Source organism: Bufo bufo, chromosome 6 (assembly GCF_905171765.1).
Source record: "Bufo bufo chromosome 6, aBufBuf1.1, whole genome shotgun sequence".
NCBI classification, from domain to species: Eukaryota; Metazoa; Chordata; class Amphibia; order Anura; family Bufonidae; genus Bufo; species Bufo bufo.
The window spans coordinates 356,700,160-356,712,298 of NC_053394.1; the positions used below are offsets into that span (position 1 = coordinate 356,700,160).

General features: G+C 46.3%; 1 protein-coding gene across 1 annotated transcript; it reads left to right on the forward strand.

Annotated features, from left to right (window-relative positions):
* Window positions 1–2,333: 2,333 nt before the first annotated feature.
* LOC121004056 lies at window positions 2,334–3,934 on the forward strand. The gene is made up of 2 exons (XM_040436119.1): window positions 2,334–3,218; window positions 3,250–3,934. The coding sequence occupies exons 1-2, from the start codon at window positions 2,378–2,380 to the stop codon at window positions 3,315–3,317; spliced, it is 909 nt and encodes a 302-aa protein (XP_040292053.1). The 5' UTR covers window positions 2,334–2,377; the 3' UTR covers window positions 3,318–3,934.
* The last annotated feature ends 8,205 nt before the right edge of the window (window positions 3,935–12,139 follow it).

The window sequence follows — 12,139 nt, forward strand, 5'->3', positions numbered from 1 at the left end:
CGCTGATGAAATGGAGGAGCTGCTGAGAGCAGTTAGATCCACAATGGGTATCGAGGATACCCCTAAACCTCGTACGGTACAAGACGAAATGTTTGGGGGCCTTAGATCTAAATCCCCTATAGTTTTTCCTATTAATGAAAATATAAAGGAGATGATAATGGAAGAATGGTCAGACCCGGAGAAGAGGTTAGGCGTTCCTAAGGAGTTCAGAAACAGGCTCTGCTTTGATCCGACTGAATGCAAACCTTACAATCAGACCCCTAAAGTGGATCTACAAGTGGCTAAGGTAGTAAAGAAGACCGCTCTACCCTTTGAAGACTCCTCACAGTTGAACGATCCTATGGATAGAAAGGCGGACGGGCTCCTAAAAAAATCCTGGGAATCAGCCATGTTTGGGGTCAAGACTAATATCGCTGCTACTTCTGTTGCTAGAGCAATGCATATATGGCTAGGGGAGTTGGACGTACACCTGAAAAATAAAACCCCAAGAGAAGAGATCAGAGACTCGCTCCCTCTTCTACGCTCCGCCACTGCATTTCTGGCCGATGCTTCTGCAGAGTCGATCCGCTTCTCAGCCAAGGATGCGGCTCTTTCTAATGCAGCCCGGCGGGCTTTATGGATGAAGGCCTGGTCCGGGGACAAGGCTTCCAAGGCTAAACTCTGCTCCATCCCCTTCTCAGGGGAATTTGTCTTCGGTCCCACTTTGGATAAAATCCTAGAGGGGGCAGCAGACAAGAAAAAGGGGTTCCCAGAGGAGAAAGATTCTAAAAAGAAGCCCTTTCGTCAATTCCAGCCTCAGCAGAGATCCTACAGGGGGAAAGGGAAAACTGGCCGATGGAGCTATCCCAAAGGAGGGAGAGGAAGAGGCTTCATACTCAACCCCCAAAATAGACCAAACAAACAGCAGTGACGCCAGAGTAGGGGGGCGACTGATGGGTTTTCTATCTTCCTGGAAACAGGTAACTTCAAATCCCTGGGTTCTAAATGTAATCTCTCAGGGCTACAAGATAGAATTCGCATCAGTCCCCCCAGGAAGATTCTGCATCTCACACCAGCGCAGATCAGAACTTCCAAAAATTTGGCAGGGCGTCCAAGACCTCTTGGACCTAGGGGTGATTCAAAGGGTCCCTATCCCAGAGGAAAGGAGAGGGTTTTATTCCAGCCTTTTTCTAATAAAAAAGCCAGACCAATCCTTTCGCACCATTATAAACTTAAAACCCCTAAACAAGTCCATTCTATACAGGAGGTTCAGGATGGAAACAATCCCATCCATAATTCCCCTGATCCTGAAGGGGGCGTTCATGACATCGATCGATTTAAAGGACGCCTACTACCACGTCCCCATTCATCATCTCTCTCAGAGGTATCTAAGATTTGCTATAAAGGGTCAAGACGGATCAATCCATCACTTTCAATATGTGGCCCTTCCCTTCGGTATCTCCTCGGCCCCCAGGGTCTTCACAAAAGTAGTAGTAGAGATGGTGGCCTATCTTCGTCAAGAGGGAATTACAATCATCCCATATCTCGACGACTTCCTGATTCTGGGCAAAACACAGTCCGAGAACCTCCGAGCTACGCAAAGATTCTCGGAATTCCTAAACAATCTCGGCTGGATCATAAATCTAAAGAAATCCACCCTAATCCCATCCAGGAGAATAAGGTTCCTGGGTGTGGAGCTGGACTCATCCCTGTTAAGAACCTTCCTCCCTCGGGACAAGACCACGACTCTAGTGGAAAAGATCCGAGCATTTCAGATGTCTCGCAGTTGCTCCATCCGGAAGGCCATGAGTCTCCTGGGAAGCTTAACAGCCTGCATCCCTTCGGTTGCCTGGTGCCAAGGCCACACAAGGGTGATCCAGAGTTGGATCCTAGGCATCTGGGACGGGAAGCAGGTAAGTCTGGACAAGACTTTCCGGATCCCGCAGGCCGTAAAAACAGACCTAGACTGGTGGAAAGAAAGAGGAAGACTGCTCGGAGGCCTACAGTGGCAGAAACATCCGGCAGTTCAGGTTATCACGGACGCAAGCCTCGGAGGCTGGGGTGCAAAGATTGGAGATCATCTTCTACAGGGCTCCTGGCCAGCCGAGATACGAGTCAAATCCTCAAACTACAGAGAGCTGTATGCAGTCCTGGAGGCGTTAGTAAGGGGAGAGAGTTTTTTAAAAGGGCAACACCTAAGAGTAATGTCCGACAACACCACAACGGTGGCCTATCTGCGACATCAAGGAGGGACAAGGTCACGGCCTTTGGGTGTGTTAGCAAGAAGAATCTTCTCCTGGGCAGAAGAGAACGTCTTATCTCTCTCCGCCATCCACCTAAAGGGCTGCGAAAATACCATAGCAGATTTCCTGAGCAGGAGGACGATAGATCCAGGAGAATGGTCTCTGAACAGGGACATCTTCCGGAAGATCTCGGAAAGATGGGGCCGTCCGGAGGTAGACTTGTTCGCCTCCAGAAAGAATGCGCAGGTGGAATGCTTCTGCTCCCTAAACCGGGAAGACAGACCCTGGGCAATCGATGCCCTATCGATACACTGGAATTGGAACCTGGCCTACGCCTTCCCCCCAATACCTCTTCTTCCCAGGGTCATCCAGAAACTCCTAGGGGAACCAACTACTCTGATCTTAATAGCCCCTTTGTGGCCGAAGAGGAGTTGGTTCTCCACTCTAAAACAGCTATCGCTGGAAGATCCATGGGAAATCCCTTTCCAGAAAGATGTTCTAGTCCAGGGCCCTCTACGTCATCCAGACCCCGGGATATTCAAACTGTCAGTCTGGATCCTGAGAGCGAGACATTAAGAAACAGGGGTCTTTCAGAAAAAGTGATATCTACCCTAAGGGCCAGTAGGAAAAATGTGACGTCTGCCATCTACCTAAAGATCTGGAAGAGATACTGTTCCTGGTTAGGAGTGGAGCGCCCAGACACCTCCTCCCCTCCCATCAATAGGATCTTGGATTTTCTACAGTGCGGCTTGGAATTGGGCCTAAGACCTAGTACCCTGAAAGTCCAGGTTTCTGCTCTCAGCTCCTTTTATGACTGCAGCCTAGCTAACCACAGATGGATCAGGAGGTTCTTTAGAGCGGTTTCAAGATTGAGACCCTCTCTGAAATCAAGGGCTCCTACTTGGGACCTTAACATAGTCCTAGAAGGCCTAACAAAACCTCCCTTCGTACCGTTATCAGAAATCTCTTTAAAACACCTTTCCCTAAAAACTGCCTTTCTAATTGCTATCACCTCAGCAAGACGTATTGGAGAGATCCAGGCCCTTTCTTGTAGGGAACCCTACCTCCAGATCACCCAAGATCACATCCGTTTAACTCTCGATCCAGGTTTTCTCCCAAAAGTAGTCTCTCCCTTCCATCGGGAACAGGAGATCTTTCTACCTTCCATCCCCAGATCTGAATCTTCAGGGTCTAGTGTTAATTTACATCTCTTAGATGTCAGGGATACAGTGATCCAGTACCTGGATTATACCAGGGATTTTAGGGTTGATGGCAATCTCCTTGTTCAGTTTTCGGGGAAAAATAAGGGAAAGAAACTAGCTAGGTCTTCCATAGCCAGATGGATCAGATCCACCATTGAATATTGTTACAGGTTCCAGAATATACCCAGTCCTGATAATGTTAAGGCCCACTCTACTAGGGCCACTGCCTCCTCTTGGGCTGAGAAAGGAGGAGTCTCGCTTGACCAGATTTGCAAGGCTGCAACCTGGTCAAGCACCAATACCTTTGTAAAACATTACCGTCTTAATCTTCCGGATTCGAATGAAACTCTTTTCGGCCGGAGGGTTTTACAGGCGTTATCCCCACCCTTTTAGTTATCTGTTATGTCTCAAGGTGGGCCGTCATGGTGGATGAAATGGAAAAACCGCAATTAGACTTACCGGTAATTCCGTTTCCTTGAATCCACCATGACGGCCCATACTATTCCCCTTCCCAAAAAAAAAAAAAAGGGGAGATATATGCTTACGAATATATCTTTGCATACTTACGGATAGATAGGAGTTTAAGGGTATGGATTAATATCCTTTTACTTTTGTTCCACCTTTTCGGGTAATTGTAAAGCACTGAGGAGGTGGAGGGGTGGGGGGTTCTTAAACTCTCTATGTGTTCCTGCCCCTACAGAGGTCAAGGGTCAATCTCAAGGTGGGCCGTCATGGTGGATTCAAGGAAACGGAATTACCGGTAAGTCTAATTGCGGTTTTTCCCATGGCCATGTGATGTTGCATTCATCCGTCACAGGGCCTAGGTGCAGCTTGGTGCCATAGAAGTTAATAGGACAGCTGCAATACCAAGCACAGCCTCTATACAATGTACAGTGTTGTGCTTGGTTTGGAGGCAAGCATGTTGCACTGCTGCCTTATCAAACAACTGTGGAGGTCCGACGTGTTAGATACTCGGTGTAAAACTCCCAAAACCTTAAAGGGAACCGGTCACCTCAAACCTATAAAACCACCAGCATGATTTCATAGTAGCCCCAGTCTGTTAATCAAATGTTTGATCCAGTAGTCTGAGGCTCCATAGATTAAAAAAACAATGTTTTTAAGGTGCCATCTTGCCAGTCAGCTTGAAGGCAAGGGGGCAGTGGCTTCCTTGCATCAAGGCTAGCACACACCCTAACCATCCCCTTTTTTTTTTTTGTTAGACAGCCTGCAGTGCGCCCAGGAACGCATAAGTCTCACACATACGCAGTGCGCTCCTTGGCTAAATGCGATTCTGTCTCCGGCTGCTGCTGTTAGTGATCCCAGCTGCACTGCAGGCTGTCAATCTAACAAAAAGGGATGTTTAGGGGCGTGCCTACCTTGACTTGAAGCAAGGAACCCACTACCCCCTTGACTTCAAGCTGACTGGCAAGATGGTGCAGATGTTTCATCAGAAGTCTATTTGCTCATCCCTAGTCAGAACTAGGGATGTCCCGATACCAGTATCGGTATCAGGACCGTTACCGGACATTTGCACGAGAACATGTACTCGTGCAAATGTCCCAGATTCCACTGCCGATACCTGTGCGCCGCTTCTATGTGTCTGTGTCCGTCCGCGGCCTGCCCTGCATCTCGCACAGCAAATACAGCTTCAGAGGCAGCAGCAGGCAGTGTAATAGGAGCCTATGGTGAAAGCTAGCTCCGCCCCTCCCTGCCCTCCAACCAATCAGAGGCAACCAGCACTGACTCGCAGCACAGGGAGCGTAGTGCAGGGACTCAGAGATTTGTCTGAGTTTATTAGTTATGAGTCAGAGACCGTCACAGAGTTCCTGCGGCTCCCTGTAAGTCCGTCCGGGGGGAAGGGGGGGCATTATTAGCATAGCATGTAGTGGAGCTGTGTGTGTACAGGGTGCATGTAGCAGAGCAGGAAGCCTGGCAGGGACTCTGTGACAGTGACTCATTTGATTCTTTTAACTAATAAACTCTCAGACGATTCTGAGTCCCTGCAATAACTATACATTGTAACTACATCACAGTCTGCTTCACTGCAGCAGAGCGGTGTTTGCCAGGAGCAAGTCCCTCCTGACCTTCGGTTCACTTGAGAGCCAACTCCTTGTGGCTGCCCCCATACAGTATAACGTCTCCTTGTGGCTGCCCCCATACAGTATAACGTCTCCTTGTGGCTGCCCCCATACAGTATAACGTCTCCTTGTGGCTGCCCCCATACAGTATAACGCCTCCTTGTGGCTGCCCCCATACAGTATAACGCCTCCTTGTGGCTGCCCCCATACAGTATAACGCCTCCTTGTGGCTGCCCCCATACAGTATAACGTCTCCTTGTGGCTGCCCCCATACAGTATAACGTCTCCTTGTGGCTGCCCCCATACAGTATAACGTCTCCTTGTGGCTGCCCCCATACAGTATAACGTCTCCTTGTGGCTGCCCCCATACAGTATAACGCCTCCTTGTGGCTGCCCCCATACGGTATAACGCCTCCTTGTGGCTGCCCCCATACGGTATAACGCCTCCTTGTGGCTGCCCCCATACGGTATAACGCCTCCTTGTGGCTGCCCCATACGGTATAACGCCTCCTTGTGGCTGCCCCATACGGTATAACGCCTCCTTGTGGCTGCCCCCATACGGTATAACGCCTCCTTGTGGCTGCCCCCATACAGTATAACGCCTCCTTGTGGCTGCCCCCATACAGTATAACGCCTCCTTGTGGCTGCCCCCATACAGTATAACGCCTCCTTGTGGCTGCCCCCATACAGTATAACGCCTCCTTGTGGCTGCCCCCATACAGTATAACGCCTCCTTGTGGCTGCCCCCATACAGTATAACGCCTCCTTGTGGCTGCCCCCATACAGTATAACGCCTCCTTGTGGCTGCCCCCATACAGTATAACGCCTCCTTGTGGCTGCCCCCATACAGTATAATGCCCATTCAGTGTAAGGTCTCCTTGGAATGTTATAGTTCTGTTTTTGGGCCTTTTGGTTGGTCAGTGGTCAGAAAATACATGTGTATTTTATTGTTAAAATTAGTATCGGTAATTGGTATCGGTGAGTACTTAAATAAAAGTATCGGTACTCGTACTCAGTCTTAAAAAAACTGGACATCCCTAGTCAGAACAATTCCATAAAAAGTGTATTGCACTGACCAGTAAAATGCACCAATACTCTATTTGTTTCAAATCTACAAAAAATGGGTGCAGGATTGCAGGTTCCTTCACATGATTGGTGCCCAATAGTGTTTGTCCAGGAGCTTATGTCCAAGAGATGGAGACAATTGGTGCCACCTGACATGTGCCTTGTATGGGTAAGGTAAAGGGGCAGATTCACTAAAGGCTGGCATTTCATATGCTGGTCTTAGGGAAAGTGGCGTGACCACGCTAAACTTATTAAGCAGTGCTCACCTCTTAATTTGTATTGTGTGCCAAAATTACTGTAAAATCTACTCCAGCTAACAGATTTCAGTTACACTTAAGTGTTGGGTGAAGAATGGCCTATCCTTTACACTAGGCCCAACAGTTTAAGAATGACCTATAGGCAGTTAATAGTACAATTATGCTGCTATAAATACACTAATTGTTTTCTGTACAAAATGGTAGCAAAAAACCTGTAGCACATCCTGCAAAATTAACTTGGTTGGCTTTGCACTTTTCTTTTTATTGCTTTTGAAATACACTAATAAATGATGCAAAGTTTATCCATATAGTGCCTCCTGCTGTTTTCCCTTTTCCTTTCACCCACAACAGCACCATAAGAGGATCTGCCCTATAGACAGGAAACCTGCAGAATAAAAGGGCAGACACTCCTCCCAATTCATCTGGTTTCCGGTCTCTGGGGAAGCCTGTAGTTTTCTTTCAGATCATTCCCCATGGTGTAGTGCTCCTATGCGGACCCAGTTTTTAGGCTGGAATAGGGCCTGGAGCTTACCTGCAGTCCTCAGAGGGTAAGAAGCAGCATCGGTTGGTGCGCTTGTGGGGACAGGCAGAGGCACAGCAAGTCTCCAGAGGGAGCATCTTGGGTGCCAGAGGGAGCATCTTGGGTGCTTAGAGCGTTGTGTGCAATTGCTGATGCACTAGAGACAGACTTCCTGACCATGGCGAGGAGCTTCCAGCAAGGAGATAGGCCTGGGAAAGGGTGCGGTGATGTAATAAGAGCGCCTATGCGAAGAGCGCTGTAAGCAGGAGGACTGCGTCCTAATCAGTTTCTGGCTTGGTGGTCCAGTGGGAAGCATGGAGGAGGAGAAATCTGATTCTGAAGATAAAATGCACTCCACCTTTATATTGGCATTCTGAAACTTCATCCCTATCTTCTGAGGAAGGAGAGATAAGTGGCAAACTATGTTTTCCAATAGAGACGGATTGACTTTTAAAAGATGTAAGATCCACAATGGGCATAGAAAAGATAAAAGAACCAAAGTCCATTCAGGATGTTATGTTTGGGGGGGGGGGGGGGGGGGTGGTCGTCTAGAATCCAGACACCACAGCGCCTTCCCAGTACATAAGAATGTATCAGCCTTAGGGCTCATGCACACGACCGTTCTGTTTTTTTGTGGTCCGCAAAAAAGGAAGTCCCCTGTGTGCCTTCTGCAATTCGCAGAACGGAATGGGCGGCCCATTGTAGAAATGCCTATTGTCCACAAAATGGACAAGAATAGGACATGCTATTTTTTTTGCAGGGCCATGGAACGGAGCAACGGATGCGGAAAGCACAGTGCTGTCCACATCTTTTGTGGCCCCATTGAAGTGAGTGGGTCTGCACCAGAGCTGCAAAAAAGCAGCTCTGATGCGGACCACAACAGTTGTGTGCATGAGGCCTTAATCAAAGGTGAGTGCAAGAAACCAAACTGAAAAGTTTATATTTCAAAAAGCCTTAAGCAAAAATATCCTTTTAAAGAGGACTGCTACTTGGGACAAGGCGCCTAGAATAGATGTAGATATTTTTTAAGTCTCTAGGATAATGGTGCTTCTGGTGTTTTTTTAAAAGGAGCCTGGGAGGCGTCTACCTCTTCATTCAGACCAAGTATAGCTTCCACATGAACGGCCCATTCCCTTATGGTCTGGCTCTCTGAGCCAATTCTGTTAGATTGGTGGTTAGATCTGCTGCTTGGTGCTCCACGTGAAGGGGAATACTTTTTTGGGTCGGCACTGGATGATCTATTAGACAAAGCTGCGGATAAAAGAAAAGATTTTCAGGATTCCTTTTCCTCGAGGAATAAATTTAACCATCCTTTTCAAAATAGCCGAGAAGGGGTTAAAAAAAACAAGGGAGGATAGATTTAGAAACCAAATGACAGCACCAGGAGAGGGATCCACCTCCCAGGACAGGAAACCCACAGGTATAAATCTTCAGATGCCCCTCCTCAGTGGTTTCCTGTCCTAGGGAGGACCACTTACAGGTGTTTGTTATTTTCGGTGGGGTAGTTTCTACCTTTTGAACATTACAGGCTGGCGAAGGTGTGCGCCGGGTGACCCCGCTCCACACACCTTGGAGGGGAGATGGATGGCTAAAATACCGGGTACTGAAGTCTTCTCTACCCTCCCAGCACTGTACCCGATCAAGATACCGCGCGAGGACATGTGCGGTGCGGGCAGCAAGCACAGGGCAGAGGAATCGACGAAGTGAAGATCCAGTGACTCAGGAAGGGGCAGAGCTTAAGGGAAAGACAGCAAATTTGAAAAGGAAGGAGCGCAGAGCGTCCAGAGCAGCACATAGGCTTCTGCCTGACGTTCATGTGCAGTTTCTAAAGATAAAGCCAGTATCCAGCCAGTCTTCCCTGTGGTCTTTGAGGTCTTCCAGATCCAGGGCTATAGGGATATTTCCAGCATGGAGAGTTCTGGAGAAAACCCTAAGGACCCAGTTACCCCTGCACCTATGGTAGGAATGGGTATGGGCCTGAAGAAATGTAAGTGATCTACATTTAACTTTTCTCTAGAGATCGTGATTTTTTGTTAGTTACACCCTGGAAATTTAAACAGAGAAACCCAGAAAAGCTACCGCTAAAATACGTCATAAGGAATGTGGTATCTGTAAGGCTAAACTAGATACTTCATACACTAAGCCCCTATATAAAGGGTGTATTGAGAGTACCATAGCGGAAGAATCCCCTAGTATGGTCAAATGTATGAAGAAAATGATTAGAGAAGAATTAAGTCATGTCAAGTAAAGAACGCAGACGAAAGAGCGCCAAAGATAACATCTTTTTCAATTGTAAATTCTGACCCCTCTAGTTCAGAGGACGAACTTGAAAACGGTGAAAGGGAGTCCATTACATCCTCTTCAGATGAGGAATGCAGCCTTTTTTTCCTGTTCAGGAGGTAGATCAATTAATCAAGGCAGTGAGGGCAACTATGAATCTGGAAAATACAAAAGAGGTTCGCTCGATTCAGGATATCATGTTTGGGGCCTGCAGACTAAGAAAAGAGCCTTTTTTATCCACAAGAATGTAGAGGCCATGATGAATCCCATCAGTAATCAAAAGAAAATATCCGTTTGAAGAGGGTGAATGTTCTCTATGGGATAGGGCCCCCAAAATTGATGTGCCCATAGCTAAAGTGTCTCGAAGGTCATCCCTACCCTTTGATGATTTGGGCAATCTTAAGGATCCGATGGACAGAAAGGCTGACACCTTTTTAAGGAGAACATGGGAATCCATAGGTGCATCCTTTAAACCTAATAATATAGCTTCCACCTGTACGGCTAGGGCACAAATATTGTGGATAAAACAGCTGGAGACGCAGATCCGGGATAAGACCCCTAGAGATAAATTATTAGAATCGGTCGAGGCTATTGAAAAAGCAGCCGATTTTTTGGCAGATGCCTCTGCGGATGCAGTCAGGTTGTCCGCTAGGGCTTCATCCATGGCTAATTCTGCTCGTAGTGCTATTTGGCTCAAGAATTGGTCAGGAGATGTGGCCTCAAAAAATCGCTTATGTGGTATCCCTTTTGGATGAAAAAGGACAACAAACGATAGAGAGGTAAGAGCATAGGGACTCTTAGTACAGGCCCGAGGTTCCTGAGGCTGGGGGTCGTCTTTTTCAAGACGAGTGCTCCGACTACAGCCATTTAGGCTATTACCCTGACTAGACTAGGTCAAGTAGGGTAAGGGCATAGGGACTTCTAGTGAAACTAACTAGGTTCTCCCCCTATATGCAATAAGCCTTCTAGACAGATAAGCCAAAACCAGTACTATGTAATTGGTCCCTCTTCTCCCTCTCTCTAATATTAATAGCGCAGCAGTTTCACTGAACTCAGCCGTCTCATCATTATTTTAAATGATAAAAATAAAAGTTTAATCTTAAAATAAATACAACAAGGCATACTCAGTTAATAATCAATATATATTTGAGACCACTGAGAATACTTTATAGTGGGTCTATTCCATAGACACTTACTATAAACATATGACAAGTGTATATCTGAACTGTGGTAAATTCGAAATCCATATCCAGGTCTTCTGAGTCCCTCACTGTCCCAGCATGCAACTTACCAATTAATGATAATATAAAAAGGACATTTAGCCATCACTGTCTACACCACTGAGGAAGGGGCTCCTTTACCCCGAAACGCGTATGGTAAAAGACAGTGAGGGACGATAAAGGAAAGAGACTTATATCCACAATTGGACGCTAAAGAAATTTAAAAACCCCGCCTGGAATCGAAAGTCACCTGACCGCCCAGCAAACCATGTGGGATGCCACAAACAGGTCCTGGAAGGTCAAAGCGCCAAGACCGCTGGAACGATTATCCAGGAACACGGGGGATCTCCACATATAGACCTGATTCACAGGTCCTTGCAGCTCACAACAGAGCACTATACTGCAAAACCTTTGGAGCAAAAGCGGACCGATCACAGGAGTGGTAAAGTACCCTGTGAAAATTATAGAAATATTATCGATTTCTTTATTAATTGTGTGGCGTTTAGTCACTATACAAACTTTGGATGATTATCGCATATGCCTTTGAACTAAACTATTGAGGACAATCGATTACAGTTAGGCTCATCAGAGACTCAGTGCCATCCAATTTTAGTCATTTTAGATAATTCTAGACACGTGATATTTTAATGTGCATTGTTTTTTAATGTGTATTGATTTTTATGATTTCATGCAACATGTTGTCAATATTTTAAGTGTGATATATCTAAAATAATTTTCAGACAAACTACTTTCAGATATTTTACTTGTCTATATGGTTGCCCGATACTGAGTGACGCCCAACCCTATACAAATTTTTCTACCACATCAGCAATAGGGAGTGCTGTGGGGCAGTGCACATTTTCTATTAGTGGACAGTGAGTGAGCCACCAATTTTTGTCATTTGCTTTTTTCTTCTCCCTCTGGTTGTGCTCCCACTGGTCCATTATGGATATTTGGCAACATATAGATACTAAATACAAGACAATAGATGCGTATAATTTTGAAACCACTACTGATAATTGTGACCAACCTGAAAGAAATATTGATGAGAGCTTTTACAATTTAGAAAAATTACTACAGAAGCAATTATGTAATAAATGGGAGGTGAAGGCTCTCAATCAATATATACAGAGTGGTAATATCCCCAAAGGATTAACACTTAATAAAACACCTGCACTAGATTTGGTGAGTGACACTTTTAAAAAAGAATGGGACACTTTCCTTAAAACACAATCTATTAGTTTGATTCACATTATTATAAATAGACGCACACAAATTCTAAGTGAAACTTCAGA

Coding starts and splice junctions, on each gene's coding strand:
- LOC121004056 (XM_040436119.1), top strand. CDS start 2,378: ATGGTCTCTGAACAGGGACATCTTCCGGAAGATCTCGGAAAGATGGGG. Junction 3,219..3,249: donor CCTTTCCCTAAAAACTGCCT/TTCTAATTGCTA, acceptor AGCAAGACGTAT/TGGAGAGATCCAGGCCCTTT.